This window comes from Magnolia sinica, chromosome 3 (genome assembly GCF_029962835.1).
Source record: "Magnolia sinica isolate HGM2019 chromosome 3, MsV1, whole genome shotgun sequence".
Taxonomy (NCBI): domain Eukaryota; kingdom Viridiplantae; phylum Streptophyta; class Magnoliopsida; order Magnoliales; family Magnoliaceae; genus Magnolia; species Magnolia sinica.
Genome location: NC_080575.1, coordinates 83729473 through 83751086, shown reverse-complemented (window position 1 = coordinate 83751086; position 21614 = coordinate 83729473). Strand labels below are relative to the sequence as shown.

Below are 21614 nucleotides of genomic sequence, written 5' to 3'. Positions count from 1 at the left end.
TTGAGTGTCATCCAAAGCTGCTCATCTGGTGCTTCTCTCTGTTTAGATTCGTTGGACCAAAATTACCGCTGGTTTGCTCATATTCTTGGTAAATGCATGTGCCTGATGAGTGAGTCGGCTTAGTTTTCGGATGGGACATGTAAATTGAAGAACAGCACCTGATGAAATGTTCTTGATCTAAAGCACGTATGCCAGTTTACAGGTGAAGTGCTCGACCCACATTATAAAAGATCCATCTTATAGAAGGAACTGCACTAGCATGATCGAGTGGTTATGGAATGAGGGTAGCAAATGCTCTACTGTTCCTGGTCAATGGACCGTAAAGTTAGTATCAAGTCAATTCATTTGTCTGGTGGGCCACGCCGTGGAAATAAGGGATGGCGAATTGATTAATCTAATATATAGGTGTGACCCAACTAATGAGCAGATCAATGTGATTTAGGAAACATTACTCTCAATGAACGGTAGCTATAGCGTCCAGTGACATGGGTCTGAACGTTCATTAGTCACTGATGGTGGACAACCAAAAGCGTAAATTTGCTAAGTAAAACGGTAGCCTACCTTGCCTGGTACACATCGCACTTACTTTCTCTTATCACGGGTAACGTGCATAAAATTCACCCCGTACATCAGATACAACACATCCCTTGGTCGGTTTGATCATGAAAAGAAAGCTGATTTAACACTAAGGCGAGCCACCCCATAAATTTTTGCACTTAACGCGGAATTGGAAAAAATTTCTATGTTTAGTGGTGTTTGTTAATACGTTGTTAACATGGAAGACGGAAAGCGCTAAGTGGTTTTTCACTGAATTATTTCCGTGATAGGAGTCTCGCTTAATGGTGAACACGGAATGCGCTCCGTGATTTTTTATTAAACAAAAAGTTTTTGCTTCCAAAAGTACCCTTTTTCAAGTTACTATGGCAATTTTTTCTTTTAAGCTGTCTCCGCAATACAAAATCAACTTTTAACCTATGAAACTTTTTTATGCCCCAACCATGATTTATGTGTTTGATCCACACTGTCCATCAATTTTTTCAGATAATTTAAGGTGTGATCCAATAAAAGAAACATGTCCAATGATTAATTGGACCACTAGGTGAGGATTGAACGTCCACCGTAAAAAACTTCTCGACAGTTGGAGAAGTTTCAGATCAAGCTGATATTTGTGTTTTCACTTCATCCACGTCTACATGACCTAATGAATAGGTTGGATGGTAGAAAAACATGACAGTGGCCCTTAGAAAGGTTTCAACAATGGCTGTCATTATCACTGCGGTATCCTTTGGTGTGGCTCACTGAAGCTGTAGACCTACTTCATCTTTTATATCATATATTAAAATAATATAAGAAAAACAATGAACGGCTTAGATAAAATACTTACATGATGGTGGACCCTACAGATCTCTGCCCAGACCGTCTGGGCGGGGTAGGACGCGATACGCGTTCGAAGGGAAATGGATTGGCTACTCCCCTGCCACCAGCAAATAGCTGGTGGTCAGTGCTCTGTGCGCCCCACAGTGAAGTTTATTTGTCATCCAACCTGTTCATAAGATTACACAGATACGAATGAAAGGAAAACACAAACAACAGATTGATCCAAAACTTCTGTACCCCTAAGAAATTTTCAACTGTATAATTTCAATTCACATTGTTTCCCTTGGTGAGGTCTACTTGAGACTTGGATATACTTTTTTTTTGGTAGAGAGCCCTAAAATTATCTTTAAAAATGTATGGACGGAGTGGATAAAATATGTAAATCATGATGGACCCCACAGAGTTTGCTCAGTACGCTTAGCGTGTTGGGTTACTCAGTACGCAATCCGCGTCCCTGGGAGCCAGGGACGGATTGGCTGGTGCATTGAAGTCATTTCTGTGGGTCCCATCACGAGGTATTTGTTATATCCAAACCGTCCATCCATTTTTCGAGCTCGACGTAAGGCTTGAACTGAAAAATAAGACAGATCTAAAGAAAAAATGGACCACATTGCAAAAAGCAGCGGGGGATTGAACCTAAAATGAAACCCTTTTGGGGTCACGAAGTTTCGATCAATATGAAATTTGTTTTTCTTTATCCAGATATTTTTGACCTTATGAATAGATTAGATGGAAAATAAACGATAGTGGGCCTTAGGAGGATTTTAATGGTGCATATCCAATTATTATTGTTTTCTATATTGTGGTCCACCCGAGATTCGTATCCCTCTAATTTTTGGGGCGAAGCACTAAAATGATCTGTAAAAATGGATGACCGAAATGGCTGAAATACATACATCATGGCAGGGCTAACCGAGCACCGACCACCAGCGCTAGTAGCTGGGGGAGTAGCCAATCTGTTTCCCATGATGAGGCCCACTAGACATACAGCTGAAATCCAACCAACAAAGGAACATTGAAAATATGGTTTTGAACTAAGCAAGACAAAGGGTGCATTTGTTATGAAATCTCACTCGAATTCAAAGCAATGGGCCTCACATCACAATCCCACGGAAGAAAACTTGTAGTGTGATGCTTATGTTAAGTTGCCTCACTGATCTCATTCTCTTAATAAAAATCATTTCATCACTCTTAATAAAAATCATGCTAACTACATCAGAAAAAAATCTATCTTCAATCCACTCTTTCAACAATACAATGATGAAAATGCTCTTTCAAAGATGAATATCGAATCAGAGAATGATATGCTTGAAGTGGAAGGAGTATTTGGAAACTTCGAACAAACTATTATGTCCAATATGCGAGAAGAAATTGCCGCCACACTTATACATGCAATTCATTAATTTTTTATCTGTTTTTATGAATAATGATATTTTAATTTTCTATTAAATACTTTATAGTTTATTTGAATTAAATAGAATAATTTTATTTTCATTTAATAAAAAATAATTTCTTTATAACGTAAAGCATTTCCAAACAGGAAATAGATGGGGGAAAATGTGTCAAATTAACATATTTCAGACAAACAGATTGTTTTGAATTCAGTACTTAATTTTCAGACTTCAGCCATAGTTACCAAACAAGTTTTTTTACTTCAGATTTCAGATTTAGGCTTCAAATTTCAGATTCAGGGTTTAAATTTTAGATTCAGGCTTTAGACTTCAGATTTAACACTAAGGCGAGCCACCCCATAAAATTATACCCGAAACCTCTCAATTCACGTGGAGTGGTCTACCAGAGTTTTTGAATGCTGGGTTTTTTGGGTAATTCTTTTGCATTGATTAAATGTATCAGATGAATAGATTGGATGAATGTAAACAGCAAGGTTGGACATACATAGAACTAATGGTGGACATCCCATCCCATCTTTGCCTATGATGTGGCCCACCTGAGTGTTAGACCATCATTATTTTTGGATTCCAAGGTGAATATGAGGCAGAGTATCTGATGGACGGGTTGGATCTTACCAAGTCCCACACCCACCTGCCACTCAGATAGAAAAAGTAACCTAGTCAGGGCAGTTCATTTGTTAACTTGTACTCGAGATTGCTCCACCTTCCACGAAAGGCATATGTTTATTCCACTTTCCAAGAAAGAAAAGGTGACCCAACATGTTACCTATATATAATACACGGGCAGAAACGATTACTCCACACTTGCAACGAGAGAGAGAGAGAGAGAGAGGGAGAGAGAATACACGGGCAGAAACGGTTTCTCCACACTTGCAACTGAGAGAGAGAGAGAAGATGTTGGCCCCTTCTGCTTTGGTAGGAAGTGCAGAGAGGTTAGCTCCACATGCGAGTATGATATTTGTTCAGCTCAGCTCAGCAACTTATGTTGTGGTTAGTAGGGTCATACTCACACAAGGGATAAGCTCTACTGTCTTTCTTGTCTATCAATTTGCGTTAGCTACAATCTTCATGGCAGCATTGGCTTTTATCTTTGAAAGGTGTGGTGGCAGTTCAAATCTCTTTTCTTTTTCTTTCTTCTTTTTTTTTCTCTCTGGTTATTTCCCATGACATGTTTGGATATGTTTGTTGTTGCAGGAAGAATAGGCCTCCCCTCACGAAATCCATCTTATGCTGGATTTTTCTGCTTGCTTTAATTGGGTAAGTTGAGGTGTGGTTGGACGGTCAATCAAAAGGAATCGCAAGTTGTTCATATCATTATCATTATGAAGTAATCATTCAAGTGCGATAACACTATTTTAATTCATACTAACCACCCAACTCTTTGAACGCATATGTTTCATATTGGTCCTTTAGGCTCTCTTTGATAGAGGCCTAGGTTCATCTGAATTTTAGAGATCATGATCATTATTACATAATAAGTTCAATTACTACTAATAAAATGAAATGAACTCATTCTAAGGCATCTATCGAACAAGCCTTACTCTTTATTGAATTGAATTCTTGCAATTCGGTGGAACACCTAAACAACCAACTAGCTTATAACTTTCATATGCAACTAGTTGGATGATAAAGCCCCACCCTACTTGAATCCAATATCAAGAGTTGGAATTCTAATGACCTCTGCTGTGTCAATGCTCGCAATCCCAAATTGAATTTTGATGGTCCCCAACACCATAAGTTGTGATTGGCACCATTGAAGGTATGGACATCCACGATGCTGACTGTGGTGATTGGTGGTGATTGTGGTCATTGATTATTCCGGCAACTTGGCACCTTTGGCAATGTATTTGGATGAGAAATGTGTGGTCACCTTATCCAGGCTAAGCATTCTTATACATGATAAGGAGTGTTTTGTTTTTTCTTTTGTCTTTCATATCATACACAGTATGTGGAACTGGGATGTAGTTATCTTCTTTTATTTTGACACACACAAAAAATAAAAAAATAAAAAATAAAAAAAATAAAAAATAAAAAAGAAGAAGAAGAAGAGGCTAACTAGTTAGCAGGGTAAAGGTACAATGAACTACCTTATTCATCTAAATATATGACACGGTGGTGTGGGCCACACCAAATAAAATAATAGATATCCATCAATCTGATTTCGTTTTGGTGGGGCCAACCTTTTGGAAAGGTCGGATGTCATTCACGCGCACTTTGATTATTATGTGCTATTTAGGTGATAAACTTAGATTTAGAGAGTTGTGTGTGAGACGGTTGTTATTCCTGAGATTTTATAAAATTTTTGGGTTTTTTAATAATGTAGCCATAAAAAAATAGAGGGTTGAGATTAACCTGTGATATGAGATCAGAACAAAGCTCAGCCTCCTCTTTAGGATTAGAAGGAATGGATATTTTCTATGGGTTTCCGCACGGAAAGAGAGGATCAACAAGGAGGATGCTCAATAAGAGAATGACTACGAAAACCAGTGTGCACTCCCCAATTTTAGGCCCAGACCCCAAAAATTAGGCCATTCCAGAACTTAGGTGTACCGCACCAAGTGACTTGGAAGTTTTAAGCATGATTTTACACTGTTCCTTGCCCACATGAGTTTTGGATATGATTTCCATTAAATACATATGTTCACGTGTTTAACTTGCAATTAGACTAATAGATTAATGCATTGCAGGTTAACGTTATCACAAAACCTATTATCAGCGTGCTTGTACTACATCTCTAGCACATTGGAGGCTGCGGTTGTCAACCTAAATCCAGTCTTTACTTTCATTTTATCTATAATCTCAATGCAAGAGAATCTTGGAATCAACACCTGGTGGGGTAAAGGGAAGATCTTTGGGACTCTTTTATCTGTCTCTGGTGCTTCAACTCTCATGTTCTGGAAAGATTCAACTGAGAGTCTTCTCGGCACAGCCAGCTTGACAGAATGGGTGTTTGGCTTGGTTATGGTGGTTCTTGGGGTTCTTGCACTTAGCACATGGATTTTGTTGCTGGTATGTTAAGATGAATTTCTATGCTTCTTGTTTTTCTTTCAAAAGCTTTTTTCCACACATACACAGAGTAATGAAGCATTCGTGAAAACTTTTTGGGTGCAATTGAGGTGGCCTGTACTGTGATGTATTGATGAAATCCATTCCAACCATCAGATGCATCACCCTATGTTAGGCTTAGGTTCCAAAAATCTTCCAAGAGCTTCTTTAACTTCTATTTTTTATCGAGCTTCGCCTATTCTTTTTTCCAGTCGAGTCAAGTTTTTTCTTGAGTTTTGACCGAGTCGTGACAGGTATCACATTTCTCCAGTGTTGGTGTAATCTGGTTGAGTGGAGTTGACTCAGGCGAGTCTAGTTGAGGGATTTTATTTTATTTTTATTTTATTTTTTTTTCTGATTTTTTAAAGTACGTGCAGTTCTTTACTTGCATATAGTCTTTTCACAAGCATTGCTTACTGTCATCTGCCATCGTGTGCTTGACTAATTATCTTAGAAAATAAGGAAAAATGTCTATCCCTAGAATTTTCTCATGTGGCCTATTTGTACATCTTCAATTCATTAAATTTCTTAATTATCATGGCTTAGAAAATTGGATTTGTTTTCTTACAATGTTTTGAATTTGCAGAGGCCCATGACAAAACGATACCCCGCAGAGTTTTCCCTGACGGCCATAATGTTTTTCTTTGGAACGTTACAAACTGCTGTCATAGCCGTATTTACCAGTCATGAAGCCACAGAATGGAAGCTTCACTGGGATTTAGAGCTCGTAAATATATTTTTTGGAGTAAGTAATGATACCTTTAATTTTTTTTTTTCAGCACCTTTTATCTATATGCATCAATTATGTGAGAAACGATCTTAGAAATAAGCCTGAGTTCATGTTCTTCTTCACCTCTGTGGATCTCCTTGTAAGAAGTAGGTCCCATAGAGTTTGGTTGGGTTTGATTGCATTCATGATTTATGATTAGCATTATGATTGGAAGTTACTGTTTATTGACAAACAAACAAGGAGGAGCATTTGAACAACTAAAAACAACCATAGCATGACATGCTGTGCGATCAGATAGCCATCTTGTGTCCAGCATTTTCATCCATCTTTTAAAAACTCAAAAACTGGGACTTGACTCAAAGGTATACTGAGTCAAGTCAACTCAAAGACTCGATCCAGATTGACTTGACTCAAAGGTCTACGGAATGGAGTGTGTTTTACTTAAAGGTACTTAATCTCTTCAGCTTAATAAGTAGAAACCTAGATGAGCTACTTTAGGCATAAGTAGCTTACGATCTAAATGCCCCCTTAGGGGGTGTTTGGCGCATGGTTTTAAAGGGATTAGGTGGGAGTGGGTTTTAATATTCCATGGTAATTACCACGTCCTGTTAAACAGGACTGGCCTGTGAAGCCTCTTCTTGGAATCTACGCCTAGGCAAGGGATTTCCACATTCTTACTTTGGTCGGTGTTATATGGACCCCACCATGATGTATGTGTTTTATCCCAACTGTCCATCCATTTTGAAATATAACTTTAGGGCTTGATCTCAAAAATGAGGTAGACATAAAACTCAGGTGGACCACACCATGGGAAAACAGTAGTGATTGAATTCCACCATTAAAAATCTCCTATGGCTAACTGTAATGGTTATTTGACATCTAACTGGTTGATCAGGTCATAAAGACTTGGATGAAGGGAAAAAAATACATATCAGCTTGATCCAAAACTTTTGTGGCCCCCAAAAAGTTTTTAATGGTGGCCGTTCAATCAACACTGTATGGTCCACTTGAGATTTGGATCAAACTCAATTTTGGGCTCTTACCATAAAATGATCTGGAAGAATGGGTGGATGGCATGGATGAAACACATGTATCATGGTAGGGCCCACAGAGCACCGACCGGTAGTGGTAGGGTGATTTGCCAATCCGTTTCCATTCCAATGCCAAATCACGGAATTAAACGACAATATGTGACACTATGTAATAATTGCATTTTTCAAATTCCATCCCACTTAAACCCATGTAATCCCATGCACCAAACACCCCCTTAATGTGATTTATACAAGTTGTATGTAACTTTTCTAAAATAGTGAACATTCGAAAAGTAGTAGATGTCAAAATGGATTCAAACTCTCTCAAAAGAAAAAATAAAAAAAATTATAAAAAATAAATAAAGGATTTTAAATTTATCGACACGACACTCTAGATTCTGAAACACTCTAATATAGTACAAGCATAACTTACTAAAAATAGTTGTCTTTTGATTCAAACTAAAAATTTACCCATAAGATAATTGAATTTTGTGAAACCCTTTGGGAACCAATTGCCTTTGAAATTGGCTTGGATGTATAACTCATTAACAGCTTTCTAATGACATTATAACTGTCAATTTGATTTTCATTCTTTTCTACTCTTTCTAGTATTTTTCATAACCCCCATGCCACCTGATTTCTCTCGATCTTGTCCCTGTATGTAATTACCCTTGTCATAGATTAATTTAAAATTGAGTTGCGTCGATGACACATGCATACCTGTGCATGCACATATAATGACATACCATAATTCCACTTAAGTTGGAATGGTAATCTCTAAACAATGATACTTATGATTCCAAACATGTGATGCAGGCCTTGTTTTACTGTGGATTATCGAACCTCTTCACTACATGGTGTGCTGGAGTAAAGGGACCCATCTTTGTGGCCTCATTTGCTCCTTTTGGCTTGGTTTTGACCACAATCCTGGAAATTATATTTCTAGGGGACACCTTGTACTTGGGAAGGTAATTTCTTTAGCAATTCATCATGTGGCTAACATTCACATCAATGACCACTCTAGACCATCAAAACTGTGGGCCCCACTGTATTTGGCATACATCAAAAGTCGCACCAATTGGATGATCTTTGCAGTCAGGATTTGCCTATTGAATTAGAACCACCATTTTTTTAATCAGCAATTTAGGGGCCACCAATCAGATGGTCACGATTGTCTGGGTAATGTGATTTTTGGTGTTATGCATCATCCGCCATGAGACCATGGTTTTCAGTTTGAATGAAGAGTGCACGCTTTCCACCTATATCTTGGATGAGTTGCCATTTTTATGGTGGAGTGACCTCTTGGATCAGCATGATTTCCTGACCTTGTTGGATGATTATGATGCAAATACAAATAGCAGAGTGGCACCACAAATATGTGTGTACGCTGTCTGGGGTATTTTGGTCATTGGGTACAGATGCCTTTTACCTCTTACAGCAGAGGGTAACAGAGGGAAGATATCTTCAACAACTAACAAACAGAGGGGAGGCATGTATAATTGTCTTCTATTTGTGGGGGAAGGTTGTTGCAATTAATCCATTTGTGGGGAGGTGATTGCAAGTAATCCATTATAGCCACTTTCCCTCTAGATCTAAGACCGTTCATCCCTCAAAATCTATGTAGACAGTTATAAACAATGAGTATCTCAAAGATATATGGATGGCACATAATAAGCTGTGCATCAAATAGTTTTATTTCGATACTAATATATTGAACACTATTCTCATATATTCCTTTGAATTTTTGCAGCATAGTTGGATCAATCATGGTAGTTTTGGGCCTTTACGTTTTTCTATGGTCCAAATCCAAGGAGGACAGTTGCATCGACACAATGGATCCATTGGACAAAGACGATTGCACCACCGCCTTGTTGGTCTAAACCATAGCTCAGGACTCACTTCTTGGTTGTGTACTTAAAGCTGGAATTCCAACCCGTTCCCTCATGTATCTAGAAATTAAGTTGCTTATTTTCAAGGAAGAATTGTCTCGACAACAGAAGACTGAAATCCTTTCTTCCTCCTTGTGTAACCAGTGTAACCATTAAAATTATTGATTAATTCTTTCATTTAAGGTTGTTTGTTTAGAAAAGCACGGAAAATGGATTACACATTGAGGAGTTCAAAAGAGCTGCATTTTGTTTTATGTGATCTTCTTCTTCTTTTTATTTTATTTTGTTTTGCGAAAGTAAATACTGCTCATAAGAAGAAACCCATTTGGAATTCTAGATGGGCCGTGTTGGGACTTGCAGAAGCACACAAAGCAGAATCAAGCAAAGTAATCACAATCGTACAAAGAAATCCAACAAGAAGGCAATCTGAATTATACGTGAAAAAAAAAAAAAATCATTGTGGGAAAAAACCACAGCACAAGGCGATGAGTAATGTGTTGGGAATTGTTCCGTGGAATCATATAGAGATGGATCTACGATAGCAATCCAAGAACACCAATCAAACACGAGAATACAAAGATTTAACGTGGAAAACCAACCTCGAATCTCACCCTTGCTACACCCTTTAAAACCCTAGAAACCCTTTGGAATACTTTAAGAAGTCTTAGCATTGTTTTAGAAAGGCCCTAGGAACTCATATTTATATATTAGGAAACCCTACTTTCACACCGACTTGGAATAGGCCAAAATCCGCCTCAAATTTACGCAGTCTGCGCACAATCTGTGTAACCTCCAACTAGTCGAACCAAAGCTCGGACTAGTTGATCCTAACATCCGACTGGTCGAATTTCTCAGAAGTTTCAAAATACATTGTTGCTAGACTTTCAACCATATTTTATCAGGCTAGTTGAATTTCTTCAGATTTAAGACATTTTTAACAATAATCTTCACCATGTCTTCAATCTTCAAACATGTAGCTTATTGTCATATTCTTTTATCTCTACATCACATCATAGCTTCAATCAATGCTTCTCGTGCACACTCCATCCTTCTTTTACGCCATCGTCAAGTCTAGAGAAGTAGCACAGAACTTGAACTTCTCTTTAGGAAAGACTTTGGTGAGCATGTCTGTCGGATTCACGCTGGTGTGAATCTTCTCCAGTGTTACACCTCCTTCCTCAAGCACCTGTCAAATAAAATGATGACAAACATCAATGTGTTTAGTATGTGAGTGATAAACAGAATTTTTAGCCAAATTGATAGCACTCTCGCTATCACAATTAACCGGCACAGCCTCCTGCTGAAGTCCTAACTGATTTATCATGCCTCTTAACCAAATACTTTCCTTAAACGATTCCATCATTGCCATGTACTCTGCTTCAATTGTGGAAAGAGCCCGATGAACTAAAGCTTTGACATCTAACTAATTGCTCCACCCGCTAGTACAAACGAGTAACCATAAGTTGATTTTCTAGAATCCGCACTGCCTGCATAATCTGAATCCACATACCCCACCAACTTTACTCCTGTCTTCTCAAAGTTAAGACGTAGTATTTTGTACCTCAAATGTATTGAAGTAGTCATTTCACTGCTTTCAAATATTGTTTGCTGGGGTTTGACATGTATCTGCTCACAACATTGACTGCTTGTGAAATATTTGATCTCATACAGACTATGACATACATTAAACTGCCAACTGCATTTGAATAAGGCACACAAGACATAGCCTGTTTTTTCTCAATTGATTTAGGACATTTTTTTGAGGAAAACTTGAAGTGAGCTGCGTGGGGAACACTCACCGGCTTTACCTGATCCATCTCATACTTGATCAGTATTTTTTTAAGGTATTCTGCCCGAGATAACCAAAGCTTGCTCCTCTTCCTGTCTTTATGAATATCTATGCCGAGAACCCTCTGTGCAGCCCCTAGATCTTTAATCTCGAATGTCCCTGATAACTGAGTCTTCAGTATGTTGATTTCAAACATATTATGACTGACGATCAACATATCATCAACATATAATACTAGGATGATGAACTTGTCATCCCTTAGTGTCTTGTAATAGACACAGTGATCGTAGTCACTCCGAGTAAATTTCTGATTTAAACCGTACAATGACCTCATTAACCTACAAACTTTTATTTCTGCCCCTTTACTTCGTAGCCCTCTGGTTGCTTCATGTAGATTTGCTCTTCCAACTCCCCGTGTAGGAATGTAATCTTGACATCCATTTGTTCTAGCTCGAGATCGTATTGGGCAACCAATGCTAACATGAATATGATGGATACTTTCTTAACCACCAGTGCAAATATCTCTATGAAGTCGATTCCTTTTCTCTTAACATACTCATTTACTACCAGCATCGCTTTGTATCTATCCTGTTTTCTTTTGAATAACCGCTTGTATCCTATCGCTTTTGGCCCACTGAAAGCTCCATCGGCTCCTAAGTGTGCTTTTTGTGCAACGAGTCCATCTCATCATCCATAACTGTCTTCCATTTTTCTACATCAGGCTCATCAAGAGCCTCCTGAATAATAGATGGGTCCCCTTCATCTGTAATCAGGGCATATGCGATATTAGAGTCGTTCTTGTATCTTGTCAGTAACTTATGATCACGCAGTGGGTTCCTTCTCATAGGTGGTTAATTATTACCAAAAAACAGGGTAACGCCAATGACTAAAAACCATCGGCAATGACCTTCCCTAATGGCTTTTAGCCATCGGACGAGCCGTTGGGAAAGGGGGCGTTGGCGTTGCTCATTGACGAATTTAAACCATCAGCATTTTTTACAACTAAAACTATTAGCGATTTCGATGGCTAAAACCATCAGTGTTTCTAATGGAAATGTCGTCAGGTAGAAAGCCATTCGCGGACAGTTTTTAATCGTCGTTGTTTCTCATAAATTATTATTTTTTAAATGAAAATGGATTGCCTAATCAATGCACATCTAAAACTAGCTTAATACCCATTTGAAAAACATGTTCTTCAAAGCCCCAAACCAACCAACCTATTTGAAAAGTTGTCTACACAAGAAAAGAAAAAAATCAAAATCAAATCTACCATTCAAATCCCAAACATGCTTTCATGGAACTTACACCGACTTGTTCATGGAGGAACTTAATGTATTCAATTGCTTCGAATAGAATGAATGTGGTATCCACCTTAAATAAGAGAACAATCATATTCAATTTAATTCAATTCAACCAAACAAAGCTTTTTTGAATTCAAAAACAAGAAACTGTAGTAGAATTTTTTTTGGAAGTAAATAGGAGCTTTTCAAATTTACCTTTCCAAAAAGTGAAACCAGTTGCTGGAGTGCAGTGATTCTGTCTCTTAATTTCTCATTTTGGACCTAGAAAAAGAAAGACAAATTTTCATATGTGTGTATGGTAGATAAACCCCAAATCCCTCTCCAATAAAAAAACTCATTAGAATCTGTTTTGTACCTTAAAAGTCAGTAATGGTGACGGTGTTCCAATTCGAGGCTTTTTAGGTGCGGGTTCGCGGTCACTTTTCTTCATTGTTGAGCCCCAATCACAAACTTCTGGATTTGGCTGATAAAATATGTGAAAAGATTCAATCCCATAGAAGAAGATGAAAACAAGCCATGAATGATAGAGCAATGCAATTGCCTAATCACGAGTGTGATTGTTCAGGTTGGCCTAGTTGTTAGGTGGGCCACACACATGATGATTATTGATGGTGATGATGCTATAGCATTGAGTTTGTCCAAGATGATTATTGATGAAGCAAGGTTCTGAGAATTGTTGGAATCACTCAAAAAATTTTAATTATTTGCGTCCATATATTTTAGTTTGAATTATTATAGCAATTGCCAAACAAAACATCGAATACAACAAATATCACGCAGAATGAAAAAAGGCACAAAAAACAGTTAATAAAATGCCAAAAAAATATCAGACATGCATATAAATACCATGTAAAATATATGATATATATATATATAAAACTTCGGCGATATGCAATGTCCATGTCCACAAAGTGACAACACGAAAGCAATACCCAATAATTATGTACATGCATGTAAATACTGTGTAAAATATATGGCGTGCATAACTATGGAAAATGGAAGATATGTCCACATGGTGTGAAATGATTCCCGTCAGGACAATGAAAAGTTGTGTTTGACATCAGCACATTATAGCAATATTGATGCAGTCCAAGGGCTGATGGCATTCCAAACAGGTGAGTAAATACAAAAACTAGCTCAATTAGGTAATATTGCGAAAAAATCTATCAGTTTTTAAGTCTTGAATGATCATCGACAAAAATGAGAATCTGGCTAATGCCTTCCAGCAGAGGGTGCACATCTGGCTGTAACTAGTGAGAATTTCGATATAAAGATAACATGAAGTGGGCCACCATTCATTCATCAATCTCACCATTTGTTCCGATACATAATAAACTATTATGAAATTGAAGAATGTTGGATTCCCCATTGAATAAACAAAACCTTGTGAATGATGAAAGTAGAGAGAGAGAGAGAGAGAGGCGGGGGCGATGAAACTTACATGGCATCGGGGTCATCATAGAGATAAAACCTGTTGACGATAAGAAGAGCCTCCGTCTGCATCACTGATTGTAGAAGAAAAAAGAAAAGGGAAAAGCAAGGAATGAGAAAGGAAGTAGAAATGGAAGAAGAGGAGAAAGGGTAAGTACCGATGATGATGAGGATGGTGGAAATTGTCTTCTTCTTAGATGTTGATGATGTTTCCATGGCCTTTTCTAGTTCCCACTATAACAAATTAAACTATTTGTAATGATTTTTTTAGCGACGAGTCTAATTTCATTGGGAAATATAATTTTTTACAACGACATTTCAAGTTGTTACAAAAAATAGATTATTTACGACGACAGTTTAAATTGTCGCTAATAGTTAACTTTTTTGCGACGAGTTTCAATTATCGTTGCAAAACTTGTCACAAAAAGTTGTCGTATAAATTTTTTACAACGATCTTAACCAGTTGTCACTAATAGCTACTTTTTGTGAAAAATTAGGCATCGTAAAAAAAAAAAATTTTATGACGACACAAAAGTTGTCGCAAACAGTAGCTTTTGCGACAACTGGTTAAGCTTGTTGTGAAAATACAACATTAGACTTTTTTTTCACAGTTCCTTTTGCAACGACTAGTTAAACTCATTGCAAAAAAAAACTGAATTATACTTTTTTGCGACGAATGTAGTTTCATAGAGAAATGTTAGAGTATTTGCAACAACATTATAAATCATCGCAAATAGTCGACGTTTTTACGACGAGTTATAATTATCGTCACTAAAACGTTTCCCACACTACCAGAAAACTGGGCAAAGGCTACGGATAAAAACCATAGCTAAAGGCCTATGATTACAGTTATAGTCCGTAGCATGACCATAGCCATTGGTACCGTAGCCACAGGTCTTAAAACTATGGCTACGGATTTAATCCGTAGCCATAGAAACAATAGGTACGAATTAAATCCGTAGCCATTGCTTCCATAGGTTTAATGTATCTACAACTACGGATTATATTTGTAGCTAAAAGTAGAGCAAAAACTGTAGCAATAGGCTAAAATACCAACAACTATGGTTTTCAAATAAACGGCTACAGTTAATAGCCGTAGCTACTGCCTATTTTTTTTTAAAAAAATAAAGAAAATATAATAATGGCATCTCTTACCATTGTAATACATGCCCTGATAGATTAACTCGTGAGTTTCTTTATCAGGTGTTTTCTTCCATGAACTGCTAGAAATAAGAATGTAATAATCCACTTCCTCCTAGGAAATAGAATCCTCAACCATAACACCCCATCTGCTATATATCCTAAGATAATCACCATCACCCAATTCCTAAAGGCTCTCACATTCATTTATTCCAACAAAGCCTAACCAAAAAAACCTACATTTCTCACCAACTCAGACCCAATTCTTAAATTCCTTAAACAGGATCTGCCATTGATAAACACATTCAGAAACTCCATAGGCTTCTATATCAACATGAAAAATAAATAAAAAATAAAAAATAAAAAATCAAAGTAAAAATAAGTCACAAAGCTCAATCTAAATCTGCTTTCACCCAATTCCATAGATCCATGAACAAATATCATTACACAACATCCATTAAAAGACACGTATATATTCCACTATCTGCACAAGAATCCCAACTAAGTCATGAGATGGAAGGAGTTTGATTTGAATCATACAAAAAATTATAGCACAAATTCCACATTTCCATTGTTAAAATGGGGGAACATGTTATATACATGGCTAGTATCGTAATGTGCACAGGTTGTCAATTACAGGATGCCCCATCCACAATGACCGTGCCTGCTTACCTCCAAAAATCTCGACATGGTTTGCAAAGTAGATATGATTTTCAGCTAAACCACCTGTAACCAGCAAACCAAGCAAATACAATTCTTTTTACAATGCAGCAAAAAGGAGAGGGAGTTACCATTATTGATCGAACTTCATATCCAACAAACCCACAACTTGCCAAGAAAAAACCACAACCAATTAAACTAGCAATCAAGGAAGCAACTAAAAGATTTTTTTAATCATATGCAACAAACCCAAATTGCTCTTAGGCAAGATTGCAAACAAAATCATTATCTCCAACTTTGCCTAATGACAACAGTCCATTTTACAAGGATCAAGTGGAGAGAACTACAAGCTATCATGAGTCGAAATGGCGTGATGGTTTAGGATTCTCAAGACAAGAGCATGGTTATTATGATCACTTTAGGGAAGAGAAGAATGATGAACTTGGTATTTCCTCAAGGAAAGAAAGAGAACTCACACATGGGGTTGCAACAGATCATCCGATTGCTCCTGATACTGTTCATAGATACCCAAACTATGATGGAAACATTCATCAATTTAGTTTCCATTCATTGCATGAAGCTCAGTCAGAAGAAAAAAAAAAAAAAGATCGTTATCTTAATAACTAAAACCACGAGCTTTGCATACATATCAATAACAGCAAATGAGAGATGTTGGACTTGTTGTGGCATTTGTAGGGACAATGAGCTTGGATTAATCATGTCAGTGGCCAAACAATTTGCTACAGAAATTTCCTGAAATTATAGGTAAAAAGAGAAGGAAAACTCTTAACAAGTGTGAGGGTTTGGAGGATTCTCATGGAAACATAATAAAAACCACAGAAAAAGTTTACCATGAGGATTCAGAAAAAGTGATCCGTGAGATCATCTCCTTTAAGCAACCCACTTTGTTGTAACTGTGAGATATAATGGGTATAAGATAGTTTTACAACGCATAACATCAACTTGAAAGGAAATCATAAGTACAAAACAGTAGTTTCCCAAGAAGTTATGGACACTGAAATTTCGACAGTCTAAAATGGTTGTATATTCTCCACTGTACAACTTAACACAGTCCACCATGTATAGGCTACCAATTTTTCCTGAGAAAATTACATGGCGGGAAAGACATTTCGCCACGTGTTTCAATTGTCATCGCTAATGTCCACTTCATGCGACGAATTGAGTGTTATCACAAAACATTATTTTTTACAATGACATAAAAGTCGCTGCAAATAGTATGTTTTAGCAATGACCAGGTTGACTCGCTCGACAAATACCAACTAAAACTTTCTGCGACAAACGTAATTTCATTGCGAAATGTTAGAGTATTTGCTATAATATTTTAAATCATCGCAAATAGTTAACGTTTTTGCGACGAGCTATAATTTTCGTCGCTAAAACGTTTCCCACCTATTTTCCATGGGAAAATTACATGGCGGGAAAGATGTTTCGCCATGCGTTTTAATCGTCATCGCTAATGTCCACTTTATGCGACGAATTGAGTGTTGTCGCAAAATATTATTTTTTGCAACGACACAAAAGTCACTGCAAATAGTTTGTTTTAGCAACGACCAGGTGAAACTTTTTACGACGATTGTAATTTCATTGCGAAATGTTAGAGCATTTGCAACAATATTGTAAGTCATCGCAAATAGTTAACGTTTTTGTGACCAGCTATAATTATCGTTGTTAAAATGTTTCCCACCAATTTTTTTCAGAAAAATTACATGGTGGGAAAGACATTTTGCCACGCATTCCAATCATTATCGCTAATGTCCACTTTATGCAACGAATTGAGTGTCGTTGCAAAATATTATTTTTTGCAACGACACAAAAGTCGCTGTAAATAGTTTGTTTTAGCGACGACCAGGTGAAACTTTTTACGACGATTGTAATTTCATTGCGAAATGTTAGAGCATTTGCAACAATATTGTAAGTCATCGCAAATAGTTAACATTTTTGTGATGAATTATAATTATCGTTGCTAAAACGTTTCCCACCAATTTTTTTAGAAAAATTACATGGTGGGAAAGACGTTTTGCCACGCTTTCCAATTATTATCGCTAATGTCTACTTCATGCAATGAATTGAGTGTCGTTGTAAAACATTATTTTTTGCAATGACACAAAAGCCGCTGCAAATAGTTTGTTTTAGCAACGACTAGGTTAACTCGTTTACAAAAAATACCAACTGAAACTTTTTGCGACGAATGTAGTTTCATTAAAAAATGTTAGAGTATCTACAACAACATTGTAAATTATCACAAATAGTTAACGTTTTTACAACAAGCTATAATTATTGTCACTAAAACGTTTCCCACCAATTTTTCACGGGAAAATTACATGGCGAGATAGACGTCCACTTTATGCGACGAATTGAGTGTCGTCGCAAAACATTATTTTTTGCAACGACACAAAAGTCGCTGCAAATAGTTTGTTTTAGTGACGACCAGGTTAACTTATTATGACAAATACCAACTGAAACTTGTTGCGACGAATGTAATTTCATTGTGAAATGTTAGAGTATTTGCAACAACATTGTAAATCATCGCAAATAGTTAACGTTTTTACCACAAGCTATAATTATCATTGCTAAAACGTTTCCTACTAATTTTCTTTCAAAAAAATTACATGGTGGGAAAGACATTTCACCAAGCGTTTTAATTGTCATCGCTAATATCCACTTTATGCGACGAATTGAGTGTCGTCGCAAAACATCATTTTTTACAACGACATAAAAACTGTTGCAAATAGTTTGTTTTAGCGACGACTAAGTTAACTCATTGCAACAAATTCTAACTAAAACTTTTTGCGATGAATTTAGTTTCATTGTGAAAGGGTAGAGTATTTGCAATAACATCATAAATTATCTGCCTGTGTACTCTTATGAATAGTTTTCCCCCATTTATCTTTATGCTCATTAAATAAATAGTGGAAACCAATGTGTATTGCCTCATTAAGTTCCTGATCGACGATCGAACTATGCACATTACTGATGATCACTCGATCGATTTCCTAATTAACAATCGGATGACACGAAGTGTTGTTAAACATCTGATAAACCTCCAATTAATGATTGAATGGTACAAACCAATATAAATCTTATTATCAATTCCCCTATTGATGATAGAATGGTGCACATCGATAATCGCTTGATCGACCTCCAATCAACAATCGAATGATAGAAAATGTTGTTGACCATTCGTTCAACCTCTAATCCTTTATCGGATGGTAGAAATCATCGTACATCACTTCATTAAGTCTCCAATCAACAATCGAATGTTGCACATCACCGACAATCACAAGATCAACCTCCTAATCAATGATCATACAACATAAAGTGCTTTCAATCATTAATCAACCTCCAATCATCGATTGAATGGTGGATGGATGGGATGGATGGAAGGTTGGATGGATGGATGTTTGGACGGTTGGATGGAATAGTTAGATGGATGGATAGATGGGATGGTTAGATGGTTGGATGGATGGATGGTTGGATGGATCAATATGTGAATAGATGGGATGGATGGACCGATGAATGAGATATTTGGGATGGATTGATGGGATGGATGGATGTTTGGATGATTAGATGGACGGATCTAATGATTGGATGGACGGATGGATAGATTGGTCGATGGGATGGTTGGATGGTTGGATGGACGGATATTGATAGATTAATCGATGAGATGGATGGTTAGATGGAATTGATGGATGTTTAGATGGGATGGATAAATGATTGGATGGTTAGGATGGGAATGGATGGGTGGTTGTTTGGATGGATAGATGATATGGATACAGATGGATGTTTTGATGATTGGATAAATTGAATGGATGGATGGGTTGGTTCGATGGATTGTTAGATGGATAGCTGGGATAGATGGATGAATGGATGGATGGGATGGTTGGATGGATGTATAGATGGATGGATGGGGTGGTTGTATGGATAGATGGCATGGATGGATGGATGTTTTAATGATTAATGGAATGATCAGATGTATGAACGAGATGGTTGGATAGTATGGTTGGATGGATGGATGCATGGATGGATGTTTGATGACTGGATATTTAGATGGATGGAATGGTTGGATAGATGGATTGATGGATGTTTGGATGATTGTATGAGATGAATGGATGGTTGGATGAGGGATGCAATGGTTGGATGGGGGATGAGATGAGTGATGCTCTGATGGGCCACTAAGGGGCCAACAAGGTGTATGAATTCTATCCACACCGACCATCCATTTATACGCGTCATTTTAAAGTATGACCCCAAAAAAAATGAAGATCTAAGGTGCAAATGGACCACAAAGTGGGGATTAAATTCACTTCATCCAGGTGTATATGACCATATCAACAGGTTGGATGACAAATAAACAATATGGTGGACCCTAAAAAGGTTTTAATGGTGGCCATCCTTAGCACCATTTCTTGTGGTGTGGTCCACTTGATACGTAAATATGCATTTTTTTAATCTACTATAATATAAAATGATATGAAAAAATGGATGGACAGTGTGGATACAATTCATACATCTCTTTGAATTGATGGACGGTGTGGATACGAAACACACATCAAGGCAGAACACATATAACTAGTGACGTCACTTCAGTAGGAGTCTTACGGAAACAGATTGGCTATTCCCCCTACCACCAGCCAATGGCTGTGGTTAGTGCTCTGTGTGCCCCACCATGATGTATGTATTTCATCCATGCCGTCCATATAATTTTTTTTATATCATTTTATAATATGAGACGAAAAAATGAGATATATCCCAATCTAAAGTGGACCACATTATAGGAAACAGTGTTGAATGAACGTCGACCATTAAATTTTTTTAGGGGCGATAAAAGTTTTGGATCAAGCTGATCTTTGTTTTTTTTCACTTCATCTAGGTCTGTATGACCTAATCAATAGATCAGATGTCAAATAAATAGTACAGTGTGCCTTAGGAGGATTTTAATGGTGGATATCCAATCACTATTGTTTTCCTGTGGTGTGGTCCAAATTATATTTATATCCCATCCATTTTTGGTGTAAAGACCTAAAATGATCTGTAAAAATGGATGAACGGAATGGATGAAATACATACATCATGGTGGGGCCCACAGAGCACCAACCACCAGCCACCGGGTTGGTGGCAGGGGAAAACGGATTGACTACTCCCCCTGACACCAGCCAACAACTAGTGGTCAGTGCTATGTGGGTCCCACCATGATTTATGTGTTTCATCCATGTATTTTTAGAGATCATTTTATGGTATGAGTCCAAAAATGAGGTATATCCAAATCTCAAGTGGACCACATTACTGGAAACAATGTTGAATGAGGGTCAACCATTAAAAACATTTTGGGGGCCATAAAAGTTTTGGATCAAGCTGATCTTTGTTTTTCTCTTCATCTGGGCTTGTATGACCTAATCAACAAATTGGATGTCAAAAAAATAGTATAGTGGGCCTTAGGAGGCTTTTAATGGTGGATATCTAATCACTATTGTTTTCATGTGGTGTGGTCCACCTGAGATTTATATCACTCTCATTTTTGGGATCAAACCCTAAAATGATCTTTAAAAATGGATGAACGGAATGGATGAAACACATACATCATGGTGGGGCCCACAGAGCACCGACCACCTGCGACGGGGCTGGTGTAAGGGGGAGTAGCCAATCCGTTTTCGTTTTTAGGTCGGACACAGATTGCATCCTACCCCTGCCCAGACCGTAATCTATCAGGGCAGGTCTCTGTGGGGCCCACCGTGATGTAAGTGTTTTATCCATGCCGTTCATATTTTCTCCCAGATCATTTTAGGATTTG

The 21614-nt window shown here is 37.4% G+C and overlaps 2 protein-coding genes across 3 annotated transcripts; one reads left to right on the top strand and one right to left on the bottom strand.

Annotated features, from left to right (window-relative positions):
* The first annotated feature begins 3546 nt into the window (after positions 1–3546).
* On the top strand, positions 3547–9743 carry LOC131240093 (WAT1-related protein At3g18200-like). Of its 2 annotated transcripts, XM_058238136.1 has the most exons (7): positions 3547–3610; positions 3682–3886; positions 3984–4046; positions 5477–5798; positions 6421–6579; positions 8412–8563; positions 9346–9743. In XM_058238136.1, the coding sequence occupies exons 2-7, from the start codon at positions 3684–3686 to the stop codon at positions 9473–9475; spliced, it is 1029 nt and encodes a 342-aa protein (XP_058094119.1). In that variant the 5' UTR covers positions 3547–3610; positions 3682–3683; the 3' UTR covers positions 9476–9743. The 2 variants fall into 2 exon arrangements, with proteins under 2 accessions (XP_058094119.1, XP_058094118.1); XM_058238135.1 differs by lacking the exon at positions 3547–3610 and having other exon boundaries at positions 3622–3886.
* Positions 9744–10446: 703 nt separating this feature from the next.
* LOC131238599 (transcription factor bHLH112-like) lies at positions 10447–14231 on the bottom strand. The gene is made up of 5 exons (XM_058236253.1): positions 14016–14231; positions 12930–13037; positions 12770–12835; positions 12579–12644; positions 10447–10670 (listed from the first exon to the last, which is right to left on the bottom strand). Exons 2-5 carry the CDS (start codon positions 13002–13004, stop codon positions 10539–10541), a joined length of 339 nt encoding a protein of 112 aa, XP_058092236.1. The 5' UTR covers positions 13005–13037; positions 14016–14231; the 3' UTR covers positions 10447–10538.
* Between the last annotated feature and the right edge of the window lie 7383 nt (positions 14232–21614).

Excerpts from the sequence above, each read along its gene's own strand:
- LOC131238599 (XM_058236253.1), bottom strand. The coding sequence starts at position 13,004 with ATGAAGAAAAGTGACCGCGAACCCGCACCTAAAAAGCCTCGAATTGGA. Across the intron at positions 12,836-12,929 it reads CACCATTACTGACTTTTAAG|GTCCAAAATGAGAAATTAAG; the intron begins GTACAAAACAGA and ends TTCTTTTTCTAG. Across the intron at positions 10,671-12,578 it reads TCCTCCATGAACAAGTCGGT|GTGCTTGAGGAAGGAGGTGT; the intron begins GTAAGTTCCATG and ends TTTATTTGACAG.
- LOC131240093 (XM_058238136.1), top strand. The coding sequence starts at position 3,684 with ATGTTGGCCCCTTCTGCTTTGGTAGGAAGTGCAGAGAGGTTAGCTCCA. Across the intron at positions 3,887-3,983 it reads TTGGCTTTTATCTTTGAAAG|GAAGAATAGGCCTCCCCTCA; the intron begins GTGTGGTGGCAG and ends TTGTTGTTGCAG. Across the intron at positions 5,799-6,420 it reads GCACATGGATTTTGTTGCTG|AGGCCCATGACAAAACGATA; the intron begins GTATGTTAAGAT and ends TTGAATTTGCAG.